The 25,401-nt window shown below is 48.3% G+C and overlaps 1 protein-coding gene across 1 annotated transcript in view; it reads left to right on the top strand.

The window, feature by feature from the left end:
- The window catches only part of GSAP (gamma-secretase activating protein), a 764,805-nt gene that overhangs the window by 531,970 nt on the left and 207,434 nt on the right, over positions 1 to 25,401 (top strand). Inside the window, exons 20-21 of the mRNA XM_086967359.1 lie at positions 13,548 to 13,658; positions 23,629 to 23,687. Of these exons, the coding sequence (XP_086823485.1) occupies positions 13,548 to 13,658; positions 23,629 to 23,687 (170 nt within the window). The remainder of the gene's footprint in view (positions 1 to 13,547; positions 13,659 to 23,628; positions 23,688 to 25,401) is intronic.

Below are 25,401 nucleotides of genomic sequence, written 5' to 3'. Positions count from 1 at the left end.
ACATTGCACACATTCTATTTCATACCCGGACAACGTCTTGACGGGCTGCTAGGACTTAATAATTGTGGTTTTCTTTCCAAATTATATGCTCCTTGCAGGTACATCATTAGTACAGGTATATGAGCCTTACACCTCATTTCATTGCATGGTTTGAAGGTGGCTAGGCAGAGATCATAGGAGGCCTGAAGAAGGCTGTTGACCCCCGGGCATTTAAATAGGCTGAAACATGTTGGTTAAACAACACAGATGGATGAATCATTGCTGTACATCAATCATCTCCCCACAGCATTTTAATCATATTTCGGGTATCCACCTAATAAAAGGGAGACCTTTTTGGTATGAAGATATTTTTATGAAATCTAGAAATCTGCTTGTATTTAGTTTAATTTATTAGGAACTCCCAAAGTTGGTTGAGTTCGAAAAGGTGGCATTAGTCTACCTTGATGTGGAGAGCCTTCCAATCATGAAGCATGCCAGAATAAACTGTCGGTGAGGTGACATCGTAATGATGCCTGCATAGCTTCCCGTCGAGAAGAGGGTCACCTCCAAGCTCCTCATCCACACCTACAAATCCCTCAACAACATTTGACCCAAATACCTCAACAAGAGAATCACCTTCCATGTACCCAAGAGGAACTTCCGCTCCACCGACCTCGCCCTGGCAGAGGTCCCTTGCATCCGCAGAAACAGAGCAGGTGGAAGAGCTTTCTCCTACAGAGCAGCCAAGACCTGGAACGAGCTCCCTGTGAACATCAGATGTTCCCCGACCCTGCACACATTCAGGAAGGACCTCAGACCTGGCGTTTCGACTGATCCAGAGCTGCCCCCTTCCCCCCCCAGTGCCTTGGGACTCTCATGGGTGAGTAGCACACTTAAAAAACCATGATTGATTGATTGATTTATATCACAGGAGGTTCCTCCTTACACAAGACCTTAGCCCTTGTGGTGTAAAACATTTGTGTCTTGGGAGGATGTGCATAGTTCTTTGTCTCCTCTCTCCCTCCTTGAGTGTATGCATAAATTGAATAGTTTACAGCAATGAATCTTTACCTTTTGAACTTTGTGTACCTCCTCACTAAAGATTCAATGGTGATTCCCAGGTTCCAGTAATGAATATTACTGGAACCTGGCAATCACCATTGAATCTTTATTTGAATCCAGTGTCCCTGACTGAGTAACCCTGCCTAAACATTTTTGATCATTTGAACCACAGAACAACACAGAAACACGCCTTTATCAACAAATATACAAATTGATATTTTTTTTTCCAATGTCCAAGAAGACTGCAACCACCCTTGTGTCCTGTCAAACATGCTGCATTGTGCCAAAGACTGTGCTCAGGTTATAAGTGAGGTTTCTGTCAGGGACAAACCCTGCCTGTTCCGTGGCCACTAGTTCCGGGGTCAAAAGGGCTAAACGGGTAGCTAAATTTTTCACGAATAGCTTAGTGTCCACGTCTAGTAAGGACAGGGGCTGGTACCACCCACATTCCTCCGGGGGTTTACCTGGTTTGGAAATTGCTACCAAAATGGCCTCTCTCATTGATTGTGGCATCTGTCCCCATACACACACATCGTCAAACAACTCTGCTATGTCCGGGAGCAGAATCTTTATGAAATACTTATAAAAGTTCACTGTTAGTCCGTCCCTGGGGCGCTATTCGCCTTCATTTCCGCCAGTGCATCAAAAATCTGGTTCTTTTCTATGGGGAAAGATAAAAACTCTCTGTGCGTGTTGGATAGGAAGGGTAACTGAATATGTTCCAAATATTTCAGTATTTCCCCATCCATATCGGTCAAGCGTGAAGCATATAGGCCCGAGTAATATTGCTTGAATCTATTAGCTATGTCTGCTTCCTCAGTGAGTAGATCACCTTCTTCCGATCGCATCATAGTTACAGAGGTCTTACCCTGCCTGGCTTTTAACATATTAGCTAGCACTGATCCCGGTCTGTCTCCCTCTCCCTACGCGTGTGATGTGGCGTATTTTCCCAAGTGCTGCACTTCGCTGTCCGCCGCCTCGTGATACTCCTCTAGCAAAGGCTTCATTACCTCTATGGACTCCCCGTCCATCCCTAACTGCTGACTGGCCTCCAACTCTCCCAATTTGCGCTCCAGCGTTGACAGACTCTGTTGAATATTGAATGTCGCAATGATGACATTTTTATTTAATTCACAAAGCAATATAAAAAAATATTAATTTAAATGGGAAGGTTGGAGCTTTTCTAAATTCAATTGAGGGCACTCCTCATCCATACTGTATTCTGTTTGATGCAGTTGCACGGGAAACAGTTTGGAACAACGCGGGCAGAGCCACGCGTGTTCCAACTTCGGAAGCGCTACCACTCTTGTCTTTACCACGCATTAGCCTTAACCACATGTATGCATGGTTAAGGCAGTGTGCGGTCTAGTTGCTGACTGGCGGAAGCAGGAAGGATTGGGAGTGGACGCGACGCGGTGAGATAAGTGGGGCTGGGTTTTGGAGGGTGTTATTTGTATGGTTTGGGTGGTCTGAAAGTTTTCAGGGCTGCGGGAGTCATGGTAGTTTTCAGGGCTGGGGGGGTTCCCGGTAGTTTTCAAAGCTGGGGGGGGATCGGGGTTGTTTTCAGGGCTGGGGGGGACTGTTGCTTTTTTAGGAGGGAGGGGTAGTTTTAGATGTCAGGACAGGGTCTTGGGAGCCGTTTTAGAGCTCTAGGCGGGGGGCAGCGATTGTAATACTTTTTAGGTCTTGCCTCTCAATGCGCATGCGCATTGAGCGAGACTATAGGGGCTTAAATAATGTTTACCTAGACTGGCGATTGACTGGCGATTTGATGCTGTGCCCGTGCGCTTTTAGGTCGATGCGCAAGCGCATTAACCTAAACTGCGCGTGCACATCATCAAATCGCCATCTGTTCCCCAGCAGCACTCCTCCCACACCTTTGAAGTGAAGCTTAGCTTTACTTCAAAGGCCCCTGGTGCTTCACACTACGGCCGTGTCTCTCCCCCATTGCCGCTCTCCCCGCTCCGCCCCCTGCTGCGGCCGTGTCGCATTTCTCCTCCCCCCTCCCCACAGCAATGCCCTCCGTCTTGTTTTCCTAGCAGCACTATACGTCTACCTTTCTATAATTGAACGTGGAAATGTTGCAGTCTTTAAATGGCGAAACGTATATAGCTGTGCAATTTCCCGTTGCCCCCAGCCTCGCGTACCTGCTGCACTGATCCACCTATCTTCGGTTCCGTTTCAATCACAGTCGCCAGTCCAAAAGCATTTCAAATCCAGGGCGCGCAACGGCTCACTCGATGACGTCGGAAGCGTGAGAGATGGCTATGCGCTCTTTAGCAAACCCCGGCAGCTAGCGAGGAAAGGCGGTACGTTTGCAAACATGTAACAACGTTGCATTTTATTTTTTGTGGAAACGCGCCATAGCCTTGCGTTTTAACGTCATGCAAACTCAATATACACAATACAATATTCTAGGAGTGATGTTTACTTAATGTTTACTCCTTAACACAATTTGCAACCGAAACAAGATCTGTTGGTGTTTTTTTCCTAGCAGCACTATACCTCTACCTTTCTATAATTGAACGTGGAAATGTTGCAGTCTTTAAATGGCGAAACGTACATAGCTCGAACTCGCTTGCTTTATTAGTCTACCTTCTATGTCAAATACACTTCGTCACTCTGCCCCGCCTCCTTTGTGTATTTGGCTCTTTAAAAACAAAATCAGCACGGCCGTTTTAGAGTAACAATATTTCCCTTTCAGTTCAAATGACGTTCTGGTGTCTGTTCTTCGATGGCTGTCTTCTGAGCTTGGCCTAACCGGGCAGTGTGTTTTCTTTAGCCACACAATGCCCGGTTAACAGTAGCATTTTACTGCTGGAGACAGGTTGAACGTTGTTTCGACTCTGCGATTCATTTCAAACCGAGGCTTGGCATGCAAGAGAGGCGCATCTAAAAGTACAGGAGCTGTTCCTGTGCCCTGTACGTGTTTCTCTTGCGGTTTTAGCGCCAACCAGAGTTACCGGCGGTGGTTTTCTCTGTGTTCTTCTGCTCGTTGTGGATCCATGGCGGGTATCCCACCAGATTCATGGCAACCGCCCAACGTGGTGTTAGAAACCAGGTGAGATTAGCACCACCCTGCTGTTTAACGCCATGAAATACCCATGAGTAGAGTGACCACCATTTCTACTGGACGCAACATGTCCATACCCCGCATTTCACTTTATGTAACCGGGAATTCTGAACGTTGTGTCCTTGTGTTATCTGATTTTATAGTATTGATTTGCAAAAGGAAAGCCTGGGCTGCCTTAGACTGTATCCAAGTGACAGTAATTTGCTAACCACACCCACGTGGGATGTTTTGGGAGAGAAACATCAGTCGCGTTTGAGTTGTGTTGTTATTACGTTTGTATAAGAAGCATTTTACCAAGCATTTTTAAGGCTATATTTTATTTGACTTTTGTATAAGGCACACGGGCTGGGAAGGAATACCTACACCCTGGCAAATACCTTCATTTGTTGTCGAAAGATACATCTTTAAGCCAGACCAGAATGTTCTATGCTTGGAATGTTATGCATGCCCGCCTTTGGTGGTCTACTCGAGGCCTTTGAGATCCAGCTGACCCCCAGGAAACACCACAGGTCCCTTATCAGAATAAATTAGCTATGGCCAGAGTGTTCCTGATCTGAAGAGAGCCATCTGCTCCCTGTTCCAACATTTCACCACTATTCATGCTGTTAAGTGTGTTAAGGTGGCCAGAACAGTAAATAGTATTGAAAACCAGGCGCGCGCTTGGCCTCACTCACACCCCATAAGCTTTCCCTCCCACTCGCTCTCCCCCCACCCCCCCACCCCTCTCCCCAGGCTCTTGAAGCACGGCGCTCCGCTGGTCATAAACAGGACCATCTGCTCGTTCCTTAGCCCTTCTCGCAACACCTTCCCCTTTCATGTTCTCACCCATCCACCTTCTCTCCCGGATCCCGCTGCCATTGGCTTTGGATGACCCGGCTATGCCTTACAAGCGCCCCGGGGACACAACCAGCAGATGCGTGCATTTCAAAGGGCTTCTATCAAGGGACAGCAGTCCTTCATGGGCCCCACCATTTAGCCGAACATTCACAAACGTGCAATTCAAGATTTCATGCTGCTGAGGTCGATTACATGCTACGGTGACCAGGGATCCCACTTTTTCACGATCTAGGCCACTTTTTCACTTGGTGTATGGCCTATTTCAGGGACATCTTAACTCCAGTACTCTGATTGACAGAGGGGCAATTACATAATGTTGGAAGTGTTGCTTCCTTAAAGTGGAGTAATGCGTCTGTGATTTTTTTTTTATTATGCATCAAGCTCCTAAACTAAACGCGCCTTCCTGGTATTTCATGGTGCTGGAGTCGATGGTTCTCACTCTCTCCTCCTCTATCCCTCTCCCTGCTCTCCTCTCTCTCTCTCCCTCTCTCTCTCCACTCCCTCTCCAGTCCCTCTCCTCTCCCTCCTTCCCTCTCGTCCTCCCTCTCTCTTCCTCCCCTCACTCACTCTCTCACTCTCCCTCTCTCCGTCTACCTCTCTCCCTTTCCCTCACTTTCCTCTCTCACCCTCTCCTTCTTTCTCTCCTCTCCCCTTCTCTCTCTCCTCTCTCCCCTTCTCTCTCCTCTGTCCCTCTCTTTACCTTCCCCTGCTCTCTTTTCTCCCCCTCCCCATCTCCCCCTCTGCTTGCTCTCCTCTCTCTCCCTCCCTCCCCTCTCTCTGCCCTCCGTCCTTCGCTCTCGTCCCCCCCCTCTCTTCTTACCCTCCCTCTCTCCCTATACCCTCTCTCCCTTTCCCTCGCTCCCTTTCCCTCTCTCCCTTTCCCTCACTTCCCTCTCCCTATCTCCCCTCACCCTATCTCCCTTTCCCTCTCTTCCCTCTCCTCTCTCCCCGTCTCCGCCTCTCTCCCCGTCTCCGTCTCTCTCTCCTCTCTCTCCCCCTCTCTCTCTCCTCTCTCCCCTCTCTCTCCTCTCTCCCTGCTCTCCTTTTTCTCCCTCTCCCCATCTCCCACTCAGCACCACCACTGCATCACTCAGCACCACCACTGCATCACTCAGCACCACCACAGCATCACTCAGCACCACCACAGCATCACTCAGCACCATCACAGCATCACCCAGCATCACTCAGCACCACCATAGCATCACCCAGCATCACTCAGCACAACCACAGCATCACTCAGCGCAACCACAGCATCACTCAGCGCAACCACAGCATCACTCAGCGCAACCACAGCATCACTCAGCGCAACCACAGCATCACTCAGCACCACCACACCATCACTGGTTCAAATATGTTTTTTCAATGTTTCAAGCTGTTTTCAAGCTTTATTACAAATCACAAAAATATGTTAATATTTCACTTCTGTTCTTGGATTTTCGTCGCAATAAAAACACTGAACATAATCTTCACAAAAGTTATTTGCAAAAGTTTAAGCTATTGATATTACAAATTAAATAAATTATTTAAGTATTCATTATTTAAAAAAATTAAAAGCCATTGTTATTTGTAATATCAATACATCTAAGTCACGTAAATACAAAACATGTTGCATTACAAATGCTATAGGTGTCACATTTGCGAAAGTTATAACTATTGGCATTGTAAATGACAAAGCTATTAACTTAGCTATTTTAAAAAACAACACATAAATAAAAAAAATCATTTATAAGACCAATAGCTCAAACTTTCCTAATGCGAGACCTATTGCATTTTAGGGCTAAGGGGGCAGGATAGTTTTTAGGGCTCTGGGGGGCAGGGTAGTTTTTAGGGCTTAGGGGAGGGCAGGTCGTTTTTAGGGCTCAAGGGAGAGTCCGGGTAGTTTTTAGGACTGGGGGCAATGAACATTTGGCTTTTTTTTTTGTTTAGATACACTTTATTAATCTGTAAGTGTTTAAAATTTTAAGCAGTTGAGGACTCCCGGAGTAGGCTTTGCGGCCCCCAGGGTTCCTGGGACAACAGGTTAAGAACCACTGGTTTACAGCGTTTAGAAGCAGCTAATGTGTGGTGTTTAGCACTGTGCAAAAACACATTCCCATCATTATGAGCTGCTTCTGAGCATTGTTAGTTGTCTGGTCTTGGTGTTGTAAGCAGTATTGTGTCTGACTTAGTGTTATCATATTTGACCTGCCTTTTTGCAGTGTGCTATGCTAGAAATGCAACAGTTTCCTCTGCACTGATATTAATCTGTAGTTTGGATAATAAGGAAATTGCCATATTGTGTGTTACAAAATAAAATAAAGTTTAACAGTTGCTGCACCTTTTACTAACCACTAGAATAGAAATATGCACCATAACTGTATTCTTTCTGTTTCCGCTGCTTAATTATTCTAGTTTGAAGTTTTGGTTAAATAGGAATGTGCAATATCGTAATCTCTTAGAAGGTTATTGTTATTACAAAAAAACAGAATAAAGCAATAGGTATCTGTAGTTCATTCCCTGTAGATTAAAGCCACCAAAATGAACATATGGAATCTTCGGGGGAATGAAATGTCGTTTTAAATCTTGTGTTATAGGGGGCATATTTTTTTTGCTTCATTTGACAGTTAAGGTCTCAGCAGGTTGAGGCGGAGGCTTTGGAGCGCTGCAGTTCCACTCTGTATAATAGTCCAAACACTTAAAGTAGAAAACGATATTTAAATTCAAGCCATACCCTTATATAACAACGATATTTTATAGACTTCTTTGTCCGCCCAGGCAGACCCTAAACCTCTTGACATATCAAGTTTTAAACCCGATTTAAGAGATGCTTAAAATGTTGTATTTTTATATTGATCTAGAAAGCTGCTAACTGTAAACCTCGATAGGTTTAACTTGGCCTATCCTAAAGTCCTGTTTGATGGCAACATCTTCAGAACCATTCTCTCTCTGTGCGGTCGTATGCAAGTTGAGTTGTAATCAGAAGGTGGCACTTTAATTACCTTAATCACGTGGATTCAATGAGATCCATTGTCATTAACCAAGTGTGGAACATGCCTTATGATGTAATGCAGTATACAATGTAGTGTAACATGCTCTATTGTGTAATATAGCGTGCGTTATCTTTTGTGGACATGCTATGTACAAGGCACTGAGTAGAAGGTGCGACTAGGCAACAGCTAAAACTAGATGAGTGACCAATCCTAATATTGCAAAACAGATTGTGATGTGCAGGTTTCGTCACAGTTTTACCCTATGTAAAATGTAAACTTTTTGCCAAGTATCACTCCTACGTTTCATCAGCTGAATTTGGAGTCATCCTTTTTATTACTGATCTTTAAACTGCAGCTCTTGCTCAGTGTGTACTACCGCTTACTTTTTTCTCATTTCCATAATACAGAGTTCTGTTTATTGCTCCCGCCACTGCACTCTACAAAGACAATTACAGTAGCACTGTGAGCTCAGCTGGGCTGTAAGGGTAAAAAGGATTTGTGTTTTCCCAACAGTTTTCTTATTAAAATAAAACCTTGCAGAACCAGTGAGAACTCCATTTTATACTACTCAGGGTACTTTTGAGGTCAAAAACTTACCAGACAGTTCAGTTGTCTAGCCGCAAAGACATATCAAGGGCATGCGGAAAGTTTACCTAGCAATGCATTCCACCCATTGATTTCCATTTGCTGGCTTTATTTGTTTAGCTCGTCCAGCTTGTGTTTGTTCCTCCCATGAAGCATTGCCTATTTAACACCTCTCTGACAGTCTCCTTCCATGCTTCCACCTGCTCAGGAACTACCTTTTTCTTTTTTGTGGAGCACTCCGTGAGATAGCATGTGTTTTCCAGCTCTTTCTTTCTGCTTTTGCTTAGTGTCTGTCCACCCTCCATCTGTTGTCATTCTTTAATTTACAGCACCCTCCCTCCCTCTTTTGCCCCTGTTGCTTTTTCCTTGCCAACCGTCTCTCCATTGCCAGTGTTTTTCCCCACCCATTGCTTTTATTCGAACTGTTTCGTTTCCCAAACATTTGCTTTTCCCATACCACCCTTCTACCATTGCCATTTGCTTAGAGTTCAGCCACCCCCCCTTGCCATTGTTGCTTTTTCCAATGCCCACCCTCCATTCGTTTATGCTTAGTGAACATACCATTGCCACTTTGAACCACCCACCCCCCTGTATCCAGCTCAGGAAGATGGGTTGCAGCCACTGATTGGCCGTGGCCCTTGACTTAATTATGTGTTGGGCTAAGGGTAATACATTACAGAAATATGTGGCAGTAGTGTTTCTGTTGGGATCATCTACCCCTCCTAGTCTGCTGCCCCCACCACTTCCCGTTCTGAAGTCCCTTGAAGATGACCTGTTTTCTCTATATAATACTCCTTAAAGAAATACCTAAGCTAGCACAGTTTACATAATCAATAAAGTAACTTAGAAGTGATACTTAATGTTGTGTTATTTGTTACTAGAGTGAATTAGCAGTAACTGCAGCCAGTTATTTTAATAGCGGATAACAGTCTTTTTAATTTTATATTGGTATAAAACTGACTGGACAATACAATTATTAAACAATATTTGTTACCCGTATCTGAGTTTCTAAACCTACATCCCATGCTGAACCTCTCCCCTACTTTCTCCAGGTAGTCAAAAGCCCCAAAAAAGGAGCTACTTGGCAATTCGGTGAACTATATGTTTTTTTATTACCTTCTTGGATTTAACACAGAGCAGACTACCTATCTTTAGGTCATGATGCAACTACAAAATTGATACTATAGGAAGCCTTTTACTGTCATCCCAAGTTAATAGCATCCCAGCAGGTGGGAATAGTAGGAAGCTTATTGTCTTTAATATCTCAGTATTTTTTTTTTCAATCCCGTTAGTAGAGAATTTAACATGTGTTTGATTCGTGTTCGAAGTATTGAAAATTATTTACTACTTTACTGTAGGAAGCTGGCACTTTATATGACATATACCAAAAAGAGGAATATTGTGCAAAGAGTCCAGTTATTCCCTTACCAGTGGACATGGGCTTGCTCTAGCAATCCAAAGGTGCTCTTCCAGGGGGTAGTGTGGTCCCACAGCCTTAGGCTTATCAGATGGAAGTATTAGACATTCACAAATACACACAATAGTAAATAAGTGAGACACACAACTCAATAAGGAGCTCCACACCAATTTATAAAAATAACACTTAACTTTATATAGATTTAGGCATCAGAAGCAAATCGTTCAGGTAAGTACTTTTTTTTAAAGAAATGCTTTTGTATTTAAAAGGTCAACATTTAGAAGCTGTAATGTTATCCTATGGGAGGAAGAACAATTACGGCATTCAGATCCCAGCCTTTCTTCTGACTATCAAACTAGGCGGGTGGCAGGTGCCTGCTTCGGGATTCTGAAGGTCCTGCGAAAAACCCTGGACCTTCTGCCCGTGGCGGCTAGGAAGACTCTGGTCCATGCTCTGGTGACGTCGCACCTAGATTATGTTAACATTCTTTATCTAGGCGCACCAGCCAAATGCTTGCTCCGTCTGCAGGGAGTGCGGAATGCAGCAGCCCGCCTTATCTTGAGGCAGGGGCATAACACAGGCCCCCGGCCCACGCGGTGCGGGGGGGCCCGAAGCTCCAGGGGGCCCCCTCGGCACTGCACTCTGTCCGGAGAGCTCCTAATTGAGCCCGGAGGGGGGCCCCTCTACATACCTTGCAGGGAGGCCCCCTCAAGTTTCGTTACGCCAGTGTCTTGAGGCCCGAGAAGGTCATCGGCTGGGGCAGCTCGGGCTGCACTACACTGGCTCCCAATAAGATAGTCACTTTCAAGGCACTCTGCGTCTGCCACCGGATCTTGCAGGGAAAGTCCCCTCCTTATTTATTTGAACTCTTGTCCCCGTATGTTCCCACACGTCAGCTGAGGTCAGGTGGGGTAGGCTTGGTGTGCGTCCCTACTATCAAAAAGGCCAGTATGGGGGATCGGTCTTTCCGACTACTGGCGGCAAAACAATGGAATGCCCTCCCGACGGAGCTCCAGATGGAGACTCAGGAGAGATGTTTCAGGAAAAATTAAAAATGTTTCTCTTTCCCCAAGTATAGTTGGATGAGGGTGAGGGGCTTTTGATTTCTGGCTGACTTTTCCGCAGCGTGGGGACACACTGGCATGAGTGTAACCATTGCGCTTTACAAATGGACTTATTATTATTATTTTATTATTATAGATACAATACTGCGACTTACAGAACCACTCTCCAGGAGTTAAGGGGAATGCTGTGCAAAGTCCAAGGCAGCAACAGTAGAACAAGGGTAGCCAGGTGCAGGGGTGCAAAACAGCATTGGGTGCCCAATGCTACTCTATAGGGATCGGTCTTCGTGTGAAGAGACTGCAGGCCTTCACTGGGAGACCAGTCTGGCTGAACCAACAGGGGAACTCAGATCTCCTGATCCTCTTGGACATAGCGACACCTTTCATCCTCTCCTCCATGGCCCAGGTGCAAAGAGTGCAGCTATATCTCTAGGCGTTGGGTTTTCCTTACCAGAAGCTGTTGAGGTAGAGGGGGCGTGCGTGCAGAGGCTGCAGGCAATGTTGAGGTAGTCCACTAGAGGTGAACCCATGCTGGGCTCGGTCTCTGGAGGGTTGCGGGACCACGCTGACACCAGTGGCCTAATCCAACTTGGGCTTGGAGCAACGGGTGCAGTGGTGGCTTTAAGCATCAGGTTTTGGCAGTCTTTAAGTCCTCTCATGTCTCTAGGGTTGCCTGCAGAGTGCAGGAAAGAAGGTCTGCTGCTTCACAGGAGTTCTAGGTTCCTGAGCGAAATACTGGCAGGTCTCCCAGGCTTTGGGGGCACAGCTGCTGCATTACAAGTCTTCTTTTGGCACAGTTGTTGAAGTCAGCAGGCAGGTCGGCAGGGATGGCACCAAGTCAGTTGCTTGTTCCTCTGTTATTGCTGTTGCGACTCTTCACGCCCATCTTCTTTCAGGTTGGCAGGATCTGGTTTTCTGGGTGCCCCTTAATACTGAATTTAGGGGCGTTAGGGGAGTGTAGTGTATTAGTCAATCTGCTACTTGCCCTTGGGGTCACTATGTCCCCTATATGACCACCCCCTGTGGGAAGTGGGCCTAACCCTGTTCCTAAGTTTGCAATCACAAAGATGGCTAACTCTGAAATGCAGGGTCCACTTCAGTTAGCCCACTTTAGAGGTGGTGCTAACCGGGGGGTTGGGCACGCCTACCTGACTGACTAATTGTCCCCCCTGTCCAGGTGCCAAAGGGCTCTGAACAAAAGTGGGTCGGCTTCCTCTCCTGTGAGGAGAGCCATTTTTGCATTTCAAAGGCTGGGGCTTCTTTGTAGCTCCCCTGCCCTGGAATGCTTATCTGGGTGGTCATCCTGAGGGAGGAATGTGAACACACTTTTCACGTGCAGGCTTTGTTTCTGATCTCCTGAGAGAAGAGGCCCTTACCCTGGGAAGTCTGAAATTGGTCTTGGGTGGCAGACTGGCAGAGACCAGTTAGCCACCACACCCGATGCTGGTATGTTTTCAGAGTGCACCTCTAAGGTGCTTTCTGTGTGCATGTATTCCCTAAAATCCTACTAGAGTCAGGGTGGGTTTGTGGGTATAAGTTGTTTGATACTAAACATCCCTCTTTTCAGTGAAGCCATCATGTAGCTGGGGAACTTGTTTTTACCACTGTATGGCACATGGGTTAAAATGGATTCCCTGTTCACTTGTACTGGTAGTAATGGAATTAATCAGCACAGTACAGATGCAGATCTGCCTATGCAGATATGTCCTCGCATGTAGTATAAGGCAACCTGCCTTAGGGCTGTAAGGCCTACTGTAGGGTGACTTACAAATATTACATGCAATGTTAGGGGACATGGCACATAGGGATGTGTGTCATGTCGTGTTTTCACTTTTGTCTCCAGCAAAAAAATGCAGCCTGCGATAGCAACCCTGAATGAGTGTGGTGAGAGGCCCCTTAGGGTGGAACAATTTGTGCTGCAGCCCTTGGGAATCCTCTTTAGTACCTCAGGCCCTAGGTACCAGAGGTACCATTTACTAGGGACTGATAGAGAGTGCTAAAGGTATTGCCAATTGGGGACACAATCGTACAGTTTTGGGGAAGGAGATCTGGCACTGGGGACCTGGTTAGCAGGAACCCAATGTACTTTCAGTCGAAATCAAATCATTTACCAGGCAAAAAATGGGGTTGACCGTGAAAAAAAGAGGCACTTTTCTACAATTACTTAAAAATATCTTGTTAAGTTTGTTACGTAGGTGTATGGGTGTTGTGTCCTCCAAAGCAATAGTTTATGTTTAGTCACTATTTTTAGAAGTTAAAAACAGTACTGTTTCTAGAATGCAATTGGAGTGTGTAGTGTTGCTATTTTCAAATTAGTTGTAGATTAGTAGGCTCAAAGTATGTTTATTATTCAAAAGTCATTGCCTCTTGTCTCTGGAGCCTTTTCATGTGTCTTTTGTAGTGGAAATATTTTGATCGAAAATGTCAATCTGGTTTGCCCTTAAAAATATGAACATAAGTGTTTTATCTCTCTGAAAATTTGACACGTGCCATGGATTAAATCGTATGTATTTATTTTGTCTTCAGATTGTTGAATATTAAAGGTGTTTTTATTTCACCAGACAAAAAGTCCCAATGGCCCTTGGGCAAAATTGCAGTTAGACCTGGAATACATGAAGCATGACAGTGAATACAAATTCAGGAGAGACTGGTGTAAACTCATTTCAGAAGTGGTAAGCACATTAACTGTGTGAAGAGTTCGTATCGATTCTTAAGTGCATTAAAACAAGCCTTTACATAGTACAAAAAGGAATATGAATTTGTGCTTGTGCCATGCTAGCATCAAAACTAACACATTGCTTAAATTGCACTACAACCTTTTTCCTCCAAAATACACAACTTTCACAGGGATATTATGCTGCACTAATTGTGCAGAATGCTCTCTCAGAAACTACATTGCCCTGTGATTTTCTAATAGAAATTAATTACAAGATGGACTCCAAAAACCTAGGGACAAATGGGAATGGCATCTTGTTAGACTGGAAGATAACGACTGAGGAGCGGCATGACACTACCCACTGGATGTGGCCTTATGGGCGGGATTCCACTTAATCCAACTGGAATTACTCCACAGGGCATACTTCATAAGGACCTGGATGTTTCACATGGGAAGAATTGACAACGATCTCTGTCTAAGGGGCTGACGACAAAGAGATACTCTGTTGCACACAATGTGGGGCTACCCTAAGGTCTAAGACTACTGGGTCCGAAAGATACCAGCAGTCCTAGACTTTTCGTTGGAACTCATCCCACAATTGGTATCTTTGGGCATCTGGGAGTAACAAACATTAGACCATATACACGTTTATTCTACAATGTTGCCCTAATGCTTACACAACGAAATCCAATTAGAAACATGGGGTGGGACAGAGATCCAAAGTTGCCAACCTGGGAATACATTCTGGATTGCTGTATGAGGGCAGAAAAATGTATCCATCGGTGCCCAAAAAAGTAGGAGGTGTGTGGAGAATTGCTGAGGACATAGTCCCAAATGGTCACCATGCGACTATGGGACCGGGTAGAGAGTGGAAGCAGGGGTTTACTATCAGTGTACGCTGAATTTTCTGTGGAGATTTTAATGACGGGTGGTTATAAAAGTCACGCTATCTCTGTCAATTACATGTAGCTTGATAATGATGTTCTGTGTCTGACTGGTAGGCCTCACGAAAATGTTTAGTGGATGTTATACTAGCTGTTCCCGAGCTGGAAAACTCAAAAACATATTTGAAAGTTGGACTACTAAATCAGGGTAAAATTGGCTAGAAATGTATTGTAGGGTGGAAAGAACGGGAAAGTCGGCTATGATGAACCAGGTGTATTAAATGTCACAGTGAGGGCAAAGTAGTATTGAGGTGGAAAAAGGCAACAGGAAATACCAAATGCAGTCATGTATTGCATAGTGGCAAAACAGAGTGGATAAATTGTAATTTGTGTATAACCCCCTGCCTCGAGGCCTTCTGTCCCCAATTCATGATCTACCTTAAGGTGCCACAGTGAGTGAAGATTTACAAGGGCGTTCTATTAGTTGAGTAAATTAATGTATCTTCTGTATAAATCTGTGTTTAGCTGCGTGGCAAAGGGCTCGAATCCTGATGCATCTACTCTGACTCTCCTAATTCTGGAATTTTTCAAATGAGCAGCCAGAGGTTGCATAACAGAACAGTAAACCTCTAATATTAGTGTTAAGAATCAGCTTCGCCGGTGAGTGAACAATTTACAAAAGGTTTATTCTCATCAGGCACATTTGCCTAACTGCGGACGTTGGAACAAGGCAATTATTGTCACCCTAAAATAGTCTGTTATTCTTAACGTTCCTTTTTTGAATGATTTTATTGGTACAAGACCGCTATATTTATTTCAGATTTAAATAATGGTATCCTGGGAGCACCTCAATACCATTCTTTCTGTAAGTGTGTGCATTCAGGACAGCTGTTCTTCCTCATGACCTGATACAATTGTATTTCCTCTAGTACTACTGTAAATGTACCCAATTGTTGTGGTTAGATCAATGCCATACATGTAGCTTGCTGTAGTATATTCAGGAGTGGCCTCCATCTTTTAGAAACGTACTAGTCGCCCAGTTTAAAAAACAAAAACAAATCAGCAGTTTATAAATAAAAAATGTTCCTCACTATAATTTTTTGCGATAATTGCAAACTCTAGAAATCCTGAAAATTAAACGACCGAAGCATCTTCTTTCTAAGGTTTCAGGGTTGTATGGCATCCCTTGTTTGGCATCCACTGATGTCAACCTGGCGTTGCAGCTGTGTCTGATAAGCCAAGACTTGATGAGAGCGAAACTGTCCTCAAATGATTGTGGCACTTTGGGACATTTATTAGCAAGGTACAGGATTGAACTGACCCAAGTTGGTGGTATTGGTATTCACCATGGAAAGTAAACAGGTGTTCCCCTTGCCAGCTCTTAGGCTTAACGTGTCCATGCCGTAGATGTACTTTTAGACCAGGCTGTCTGATTTAATGGCCTTTAGCTGCCCGAAAAGGACATAGACTCTCTAGTGAAAGACAAAGATTGTGTATTGTTTGAAAGATGTGCTCTTTTGTATTTACTCACTTTTTACCACATTAATAATACACTTGTTAGAGCAAAGCAAGACCTCTAGTTAATATTTGAGGTATTTGTTTAACAAAGTCACTTACAAATAGCTTAGATTTTGACCTGTACTTGTCACAGGTCACTAAAAATTAATCATTAAAATTGAACACAAAAACAGCCTAGTGCAAATGTATTTTGCTGGAAGCATTTGTGCATTACTTTTAGCTACTTATTTACCCCTAGTGCCCTAGCTTGATTGCACATTTGCCCTAGTGGTGGATCCCAGCACTTACCTCTGTGTTTCTGCAGGGGATTTTTGCTCCCCTCCTAACAGGGATTTGTTGTATTTTTACTGCATTGCCGGACTCTACATGACCTCTAAAGCCTACACAGTTTTTGTGCTTTGTAATGTGGCTTTATGCCAATAACCATGTTTTTTTTTTGTAAATTTTTTTATTTTGCAGACATAAAGAAATAAAACAGCAAACAAAAGGTACCACATAGGGTGCACAGATGATCCCACACAGTGGGAAAGCAGTAGATTAAGACGAGGCAATGCTGCAATACGAGAAAGTTAGTGGACAATAGGCTTCGCCAGCCGCAAGTGTAGGCAGTCTTGTTCGTACTCCCCAAGGCGGGGTTGCTCAGTTAGTTCAGCCGACAGGGAGTCCAGAATCACCAAGCCGTCGAGTTGAGCCTCTTCCTAGTGAAATAAATGTCCCGACAGTAGCACCCAAACTTAACTCCCCGTTACCCGCCCCCCGCTCCCGTGACGACGCCGCACTCTTCCCCCATTCATCCGTCAGTCATACTTAGAGCTGAAATAAATGTAAATTCCTCAAAGACGCCGGACACACTGCTGAGGGTAACCCAGTAGAGAGAAAGGACAACAAGGGGCCCCATATGTGTTTGAAGTTTTTGTAGTTGCCTAGGAAGATGTCCGCCATTCTCTCAAGACTCAGGAGCCTCCACAGTCTAGCGTGCCAAAGGGAGATCGCCGGTGCCTCTTTCCGCTTCCAGGCTGATGCCAACGTGAGTTTGGCCGCGCCTAGACATAGCCAGAGAATCTTCTTGTCTGCTCGCGTCTGGTGCTCGAGGCCAGGGTCTCTCAAGCCCAGGAGCACGAACTCCAGTGAGTCGTCGATAGGGTACTTCAGGATATCTTTAATATGGGATAAGATCTCGTCCCAGAAGGGTTTGATGACCGGGCAGTCCCACCAAATGTGGCGGAACTCCCCCAGGAGGCCACAGCCCCTCCAGCACCTATCCGTGACAGCCGGGTAAATGCGGTGAAGCCGGGCCGGGACCATGTACCACTGCGTGAGGGTTTTTAAATGCGCCTCCCTCAGGAGTATTGAGTGATTAAATTGCGTCAAGTCCCTCCAGAGCGCCGACCATTCTCCATCAGTGATATCCCTCCCTACCATCTCCTCCCATTGCTCCATGTAGCGCGGTCTAGGGGAAAGGGCAGATCGAAGCAGCAGTTGGTAGAGAAAGGAGATGGCCCCCTTCATGGTGGATGTTTTCAGGAGGAAGGCTTCAAAGTCGGACGGAGGTCTCGTTGCAGCCTCCCGTACACCTGGTGACGTGGCCCAGTGGAGCAGTTGCAAGTGCCTGTATTTTTCAACTGGCTGAACTTGGTAGTCCCGCATGCAGTTCCCAAAAGTCAGGGGGTCAGGACCGTGGAACAGGTGGAGTAGCGCCCGACAACCCCCCTCCCTCCAGGCGTCAAAGGGGCCCTTGGCGAGTGCCGGCGGGAACTCCGGATTGAAATGCAATGGAGTGAATGGAGACGGAAAGGTCGTCCATCGCTCATCACCCGCCAAGGTATCCCAGACTTTCAGCGTAGTCCCCGTGGGGGTACTAATGTACGCATTCGCTGGGCGGTCCCGCTTTGGCTTCCAGGCCAGATCCCAGATGGACCGGCCCGCCACACTCCGGTCCATATGCAACCAGTGTTTGTCGGAAAATTGCTGTGACCATTCCACCATGACCCTAAGTTGGGCAGCTTTATAATAGAGGTGTAAATCCGGGAGGCCGACCCCCCCGTCAGTCCGTAGCCGTCGCAGGAGTGCAAACGAAAGTCGTGCCCGACCACCCTGCCAGACAAATTTCAAGATCAATGACTTAAGGTGGCTAAAAAAGGAAGAGCTCAGTGGGATCGGCAGGGCCTGGAACAGGTACAAGTATTTGGGGAGAAGGACCATTTTGATGGCGTGCACCCGACCCAGCCAGGATAGGAATTTGGGCTTCCACTTCTCCAGTTCTGCCCGCGTCTTGGCTAGGAGGGGCGGGAAGTTGGCTGCAAATAAGCCACCCACCGTGGGGGTGAGGTGGACTCCCAAGTAAAGTATGGAGCCCGAGGCCCAGGCCAGAGGCGTCGTCGCTCTCAACTGTGCCACCTCGGCCTGTGATAGAGTCAGGTTCAGGACATAAGACTTGCCGTAATTAACTTTGAAGCCAGCCACTTCCTCAAATTCCAGCAGGATATCTCGAACGCATGGAAGAGAGTTAGCGGGGTCGGCCACCGAGAGCAAGACGTCGTCCGCAAAAAGGGAAATCTTGTGCTGTTCTCCTGTGAATGGGATGCCCTTAACCCCCCTCATGCACCCGGACCGCCATCGCCAGGGGCTCAATGCTGAGCGCAAACAACAAGGGAGAGAGGGGGCACCCTTGTCTGGTGCCCCGTGAATGCTGGAAGAAGGCTGACAGATGGCCGTTCACTGCCACCCTCGAGTGTGGGCTGCAGAAGTTTGCTCTCACCATGGCGATGAATCTGTCGGAGAAACCAAACGCCTGTAATGTGTGGAATAGAAAGCCCCAGTCCACTCGGTCGAAGGCCTTCTCCGCGTCCAGGCCCACCAAGACTGCCGGAATGCGGAACTTGTCCGCTTTCTCAATAAGATGAATCACCCTCCGCGTATTGTCGTGCGTCTGGCGACCTTTGATGAAGCCTGACTGGTCTGCGTGGACAATCGTCGGTAGCAGGTCCTGGAGGCGGCTCGCCAGAATCGCCGAGTACAGCTTCGCGTCGATATTGAGTAAGGCTATGGGGCGGTATGAGGCACATTGCTCAGGATCCTTCCCCGGCTTCGGCAGGACCGTAATCACCGCCTCCGCGAGGGTCCCGGAATTCACATCGGACCCAGCCATGTCGTTAAAGAGGGCGACCAGGAAGTCACACACCTCAGTCGCATAGGTCTGATAGAAAACTGCAGTGTACCCATCGGGCCCGGGGGCTTTGTGTAATTTCAAGTTTTTGATGGCGGAGAGGACTTCCTCCCTCGAGATCGGGGCGTCCAACAAGTCATTCCAGGCCCTGGAGACCTGCGGAAGCGGTAAGCGCTGCAGGAACTCCCGCTGCTTAGCAGCATCCAGCTCCTCTCCCTTGTATAAAGTGGCATAGAAGCGGCCAAATACGTCCGCCTTCGCTCCGTCACGATGGTGGAGTGCTCCCGCGGAGTCTCTAATCCCTCCTATGTACTCACGCTCCCTCTTGTCCCTCAGTTGCCGGGCCAAGTGTCTGCCAATCTTGTTACTACTGGTGTAGGAGTGCCATCCCAGCCGCAGGAGGGTGAGTTCGGCCCTGTTTGTATAGTGTGCCTTCAGCTTGCCCCTAACCGCCGTCAGGGGACGCAGGGTTATCCTCGAGGGGTTAGCTTTGTGTGCCCTCTCGAGCGCAAGCACCTCGGCTTCCAGCGCCTCCCTCTCCTTCCTACGCAGAGTGTTCAGTTGCGAATTGAGGCCCAAGCACGTCCCCCTGATCGTCGCCTTGAAGGCGTCCCACGTAGTCGTCAGAGAAGTGTTCGACGGGGGATTGCAGTCGAAAAATTCACGTATGGCCAGACGTAAGGCCCGATTGGAGACCTCGTCTCTGACCACCGATGCAGGGAAGTACCACTTCCGATTTGCGGTGTCGGGCGGCAACCAGCGGAGCGTGAGCACCATGAGGCTGTGGTCCGACACAGATATCGGGAGAATGGCGGCATCTAGAATGTTCCCTCTAAGGGACTGACTAAGGAAGACGTGATCCAATCGAGAGTAGGAGTGGTGCACATGTGAAAAGAACGTATAGTCTTTCACGGCAGGGTGATAAAATCGCCATCCATCTATTAGACCCAACTCCTCCACCCCCCGCTGCGTGGAATCAGAAAAGACCCCTGTGTCCGCCCTGCGCCCCCCCGAGCTGTCCATATCTCTGTCCCATACCAAATTGAAATCGCCCAGCAGGAACATGAGACCTTCTGCAAAGTCCCCCACCTTAACCAGTAAGTCTTGCAGGAACTTGTTCTGACCGGCATTGGGCAGATAAAGCACAACAAACGTACACAATCTACCCTGAATGTGCCCCTTTACCATCAGCCAACGCCCCTCCTTGTCACTGCGGACCCCTACAGGTTGAAAGTGCAACGTTGCCCTGAACAGTAATGCCACCCCCCGGTGCTTCGTGACAGCAGAGGACCTGTATACAATGGGGTACGCCCTATGGCGGAGCCGTAACTCATCCTTTCGTGCCAAGTGAGTTTCTTGCAACCCTACCACATCAAGGTGATGGTCTACCACATATTTCAGAACCTTCTGTCGCTTCTGGGGAGAGTTCATGCCCTTAACATTCCACGTCCCTATACTAAGTGGCATGGCAAATACAGACCACAGAACCCGCTTTCAGCACTCCAATTGTCACCCATCCCGCATTCCTCCCCACCCCCAGGCAGAAAACACCCAGGTGCCTCCAGAACATTCGCAGAACCACAACCTCAACAGCAAAGTACGCTCTCATCCGCAGACACACCACACTCACCCCCAATGGCCTTCCGTCACGGGTCCCCCCCCCCCCATCCCCAACAACCCCCAACCAAACCCCTCCCCAAACGATATGTAAACCCAACATTGTACAAAATCAAAAAGAAAAGTGCAGTAACAATACTCATCGAGATCAGTAGGCCGAAGTCCGTAGGAGGCCCCCACTCAAGAAGCAGGCCGGGGGAATGAAGACACTATTCCCCTTGGCCACAGTCGAGGTCGTCTCCAACAAGAGTACTTTCAGATCCCTCGACCAGAAGGCCCGGGCCCCTCCGGCGCCGATCCGCCATTCTTTGGGGATCACGCCGCCCCAGAACTATGCTGTGAGTCGGCCAACGTGGCCGATGCCACCGAGGCGACTGCTGCTCCCCGTTCTTGCAGGCTGGCAGAAAGATCTGGTCGTTGTCTGATGGGGGAACCCCCCACCCTGTGCCATGAAGACGAACGGTGGCGCCTTCGAGACGGGGAAGCCGTCGCGGCCTGCGAAGACGGCACTTCCTCCAGGCCCAAAAGCTCTTTTGCCGCCTGAAGCGTGCGGATTTGAGCAAGGCGATTCTGCCATCTAAAAATGATCCTGAAAGGGTGCCCCCAGGAGTAGGCGATGCCCCTCTCTCTCAGGAACGCTGTCACCGGTCGGAACTCCCTCCGCTTTTGCAAGGTAGATGCAGCCAAGTCCTGATACAGTTGCGGCCGATGCCCCCGGAACTGTAGCGACTCGATGGTCCTGGCCTTGCGTAGAATCCTTTCCTTGATCTGGAAATCGTGGATGCACACTAGAATGTCAGGGGGGGGCCCCCCCCGCGCCGTGGCAATCCTACCCGGTGTACACTGTCCATCTGTATCTCCTTCGTGTCTTCCTCATCTAGGACCTGGAGGAACAGCTCCTGGACGTACCCCCGTAGGTCCCCAGCCTCACCGTTCCACGGCACCGCCCGTATTCGGATGTTATTTCTACGGGAGCGGTTTTCCAGGTCCTCCGTGTGTAGTTGTAAGTCCAAATTTTGCTCTGTGAGGCGAATGATGTCCTGCTGAAGCATGTGGACGTCGGTAGCCACGCTCAGATCCCGGTCTTCCAGGGTCGCCACCCTCTCGCCTATGCCGTCCACGTCTCTCCGCACCTCCCTCAAGTCGGAGGCTAGCTGCGCCCTGAGCTCGGAGATATCCTCCTTGATAGAGGCAAACAACTCTGTCATGAAAGCCTTCGTCGCTGGGGCATCTTCGTCCGATTGCTTAGATGATCCACTCGCTCCAGGGGAGGCCGGCTGCTGAGAGGATTTCGGGGCATTGTCTTTCCCTTGGCCCCGTTTGCCCGGCATAGTAGTCATGGCGGCTCACAGCGCTCTGATCCGGCGCCACGTGGCCCTGGAGAGCAGCGGGATCTTTAGGCAGTCCAAGTGCTCGGGAAGGCGCTCTCTGAAGCCACCAGGTATGTCCAGCCCCCCGCACACAGCTACTCGATCCGTGGGTCCCACCGGAGCCCAGGTAGGGTAAAGCCCAAGAGCCGGCGCCTGTTTGCCTGTGCCCTCCGGGCCTTCTCCTGACACGTGCTGCGCCGATAGCCGCTGGCCAGTTCCGTTCCCTTGCTCCGCAGTAATCTCGTCCGTGCACAGCGCCCAGGCCCCGCGCCTCGTGGTCAAGTGCAATGGCGGGCTTCGAAGTCCCGATCAGGCGGCAGATGCCAGCCGAGCCTAGCCTCGCAGAGGCAATGGCGGGTGGTGCAGATCGTAGAACTCCGCCGATCGTCCGAGTGCCACAGTCAGTGCCTGGAACTGGTGCATCACCACCCCAAGGGGCAGGGGGGTACGAACTGGGTCCGCCGCTAGGTCACCAGTCGCCTATGTGCAGCTACTTCCAGTCTTCCGCTTGCGCTGACGACTTCAGGGCAGATCCAGGGCCCCGCCCATCGACCGCACCGGGCCTCGATGTCAGGAGAGCCCGGGGTCTCACAGGCCGCGGGGTGCGTTCGATCTCAGAGGCACACCCGGGGTCACACCGCCTCGGCGACCACACCAAAGCCAACCGCTCCGTCAGGCGGACTTCCCCGCCGCTTTTGGGGCGGGTGAACTCCCACAAGTTCGTGCTTTTAGATGCTTTGCTGGATCAGCGCCGGAGCGGCACGGAAAGGCGTCCTACTCCGCCGCCATCTTGGCCACGCCCCCTTGGAATTGAATAACCATGTTTTAACCATAACCAATAATGAACATTCCATCTTTAATACTTAAAATAATTTCGCACTGTCTAGTATCCATAGCGTTCACATAGCTACCCTCAAATTGCCTGCAAAAGGCTTTGTTAAACATTTGAGATCCTCGCATTATTAAACACTTAGCTTACATATTTGTTTACAAATCTAAATGTCTTTTGTTCCCAGTGTATCATCCTGTATGCCATCTCCAAGAGGAATTGGGTGGGAAGAGAGACAGTGTGGCTTGTGTTGAGATCCCATTGTGAATAAAATCCTATCTCTTTATGATTAAACGTACAATTCTTCTTAATGGAAATTGTGAGATTTGAATTGGTGAAGCTTTAGATATTTGCTGCAATACTGAGTGAGAGGTTTAGGCGATGAACTACTTTGAGCATTGTCTTCTGATATGCAGCTAATATAAATTGTCATCATAACTGGCATTTGTCTAGAAATATGTTGAAACAAATCTTAACTGAAAGATTTGTGCATAGAACTGCATTATGGGTTGTACGTATGAGATGACATTTGCTAGTGATCGCTGTTAATATGCTTTATTAGAATTTTTTTTATTAGTAATGTAATTTTGGTTTTGTTGCAGAATACAGATGAAAAGAGAACTTTAATTTATCAACAGAATATTGTACAGAATATGAAAAGGTGGGTTACATCTTCCTGAAACTAGGAGATATTTGACTAGATAAGGATTTGAGAGGCTGAGGAATAACAAGCATTATCATGCCTTTTGTTGACCTTAATGTGGATGTACCAATACAGATTTGCAAAAAAGCTTTTTTTCATTGTTTTCTGAGGTGTGATCCAAGTACTACGAGGTACTACTTGGCTCTGTGAATTGAATTCCAAAATTTAGGGCACAAGTGAAGAAATTCACAGATCAAGAAGCATCTCTTTTTATTATCAGAAATTTAAACAGTGGACTCAAGCACTAGCAACAGCCCAGTGCATATTTTGAGGAGTCAGACAAGACTTTATGGCTTAAACTTATTCATATGTGAAGATTCCTATTGTAGGTCCCAGTTCTGCCTACCCAGACATCCATGAAGTTGCATTACACCTGTGGCACACTTATTCTGCGCTCACTTTTGTAACTTCTATTGTTCTTGATTGAATTAAATTGTTCTTGAGATTACTTGCCTGGTTGCTTGAATAATAAAGCAGACCTGCAAATTACCACTCTTTTAGACAGTCAAAATACCTGCTAAATTAGGCTACAGGGGGCGTGGCCAAGATGGCGGGCTGAGCGGTCGCACTTGCCGAGGGCTCCCGGACCCCTGAATTTCTGCACCGCTTGGAGCCGCTGATTCCCCCCCGGATCACGCGGCCACCGAGCCTGGTGCTTGCAGTGGAGGTGTGGAGAGCCTGCTGAGCCTGGTTAGCGCCGTCGGGGACGAGATTTTGGCCGGTGTAGCCCGGATCGGACCCCGCTGCACGACTCTAAGGGGAGCTGGAAGCCGCGAGTCTCCCGACCCTCGGAGCGCGACGGGGCGATCGGCCCCCGAGGTGTGAAGCCCGTGGTGGTGCGTGGGCTGTTGGAGTGGGATTCGACGGCGGCTCCGCACGAGGCTTGGAGCTGTCCAGCAGCAGCTGTACGGAGCGGAGCGGAGCGGAGGCGCAGAGCGGAGGCGGAGTCGGTGCCACCTTGCTACGCCAGCCCGTGGCTCGACGGGGCCTGCCGGAGGAGGTCGCCTCGGCTGGTTATCTGTGCGGATCTGGGGACCGAGTCTTCCGAGGTTGCTTTCTCCCTGAAGCGGCGGACACCGGTGGCTGTTGCATTGTGACTTAACCCCCTGACCGGATTTCTGGTTCGAGGGTCGGAGACAGACAAAGGGTCTCCATCTTGGGCGTTGTCCCCACGACACTACTGAGCGGCCATTTTGTGGGACCCGGCCGGGCAGCTCATCCCTCCTGGCGCTCACTGCGACCACTCCCGGCTGGCACATAGCCACTTTCTCTGCTGTTCAGCGAGCCTCAGTGTTTGTTCTAGCTCTACGATGTCGAATGCCAGGGGACAGCGAAGAGGCGACCGGACCTTGCCGGAGATGCTGGGTCGGAGCGCCCTGCGCAGCGGGGGTGCCCAACCGGCCGTGACCTCACCGGCTCCAGCCAGGGGGGCGGAAGGAGGAGAACCCCCGGTGACGAGATCCTTTCTCGAGTCCCTGTTTAGCTCCCTGAGGGAAGACTTCCAAGCACTCAAGAACGAAGTGGCCGGGGAGGTCCGCGAAGTGAGGAGAGAGATGGACTCCCTGGGGGACCGGGTGAACACGGTGGAGGAAGCGGGCCACTCCAGGGATGAGGAGATCACCCATCTGCAGCAGGAGGTCCTACGGCTCCGGGAGCAACAGATCGAGCTACA

The sequence above is a fragment of the Lissotriton vulgaris genome, chromosome 1_1 (genome assembly GCF_964263255.1).
Source record: "Lissotriton vulgaris chromosome 1_1, aLisVul1.2, whole genome shotgun sequence".
In the NCBI taxonomy this organism is placed as follows: Eukaryota; Metazoa; Chordata; class Amphibia; order Caudata; family Salamandridae; genus Lissotriton; species Lissotriton vulgaris.
This window is presented reverse-complemented; position numbering and strand designations above follow the sequence as displayed.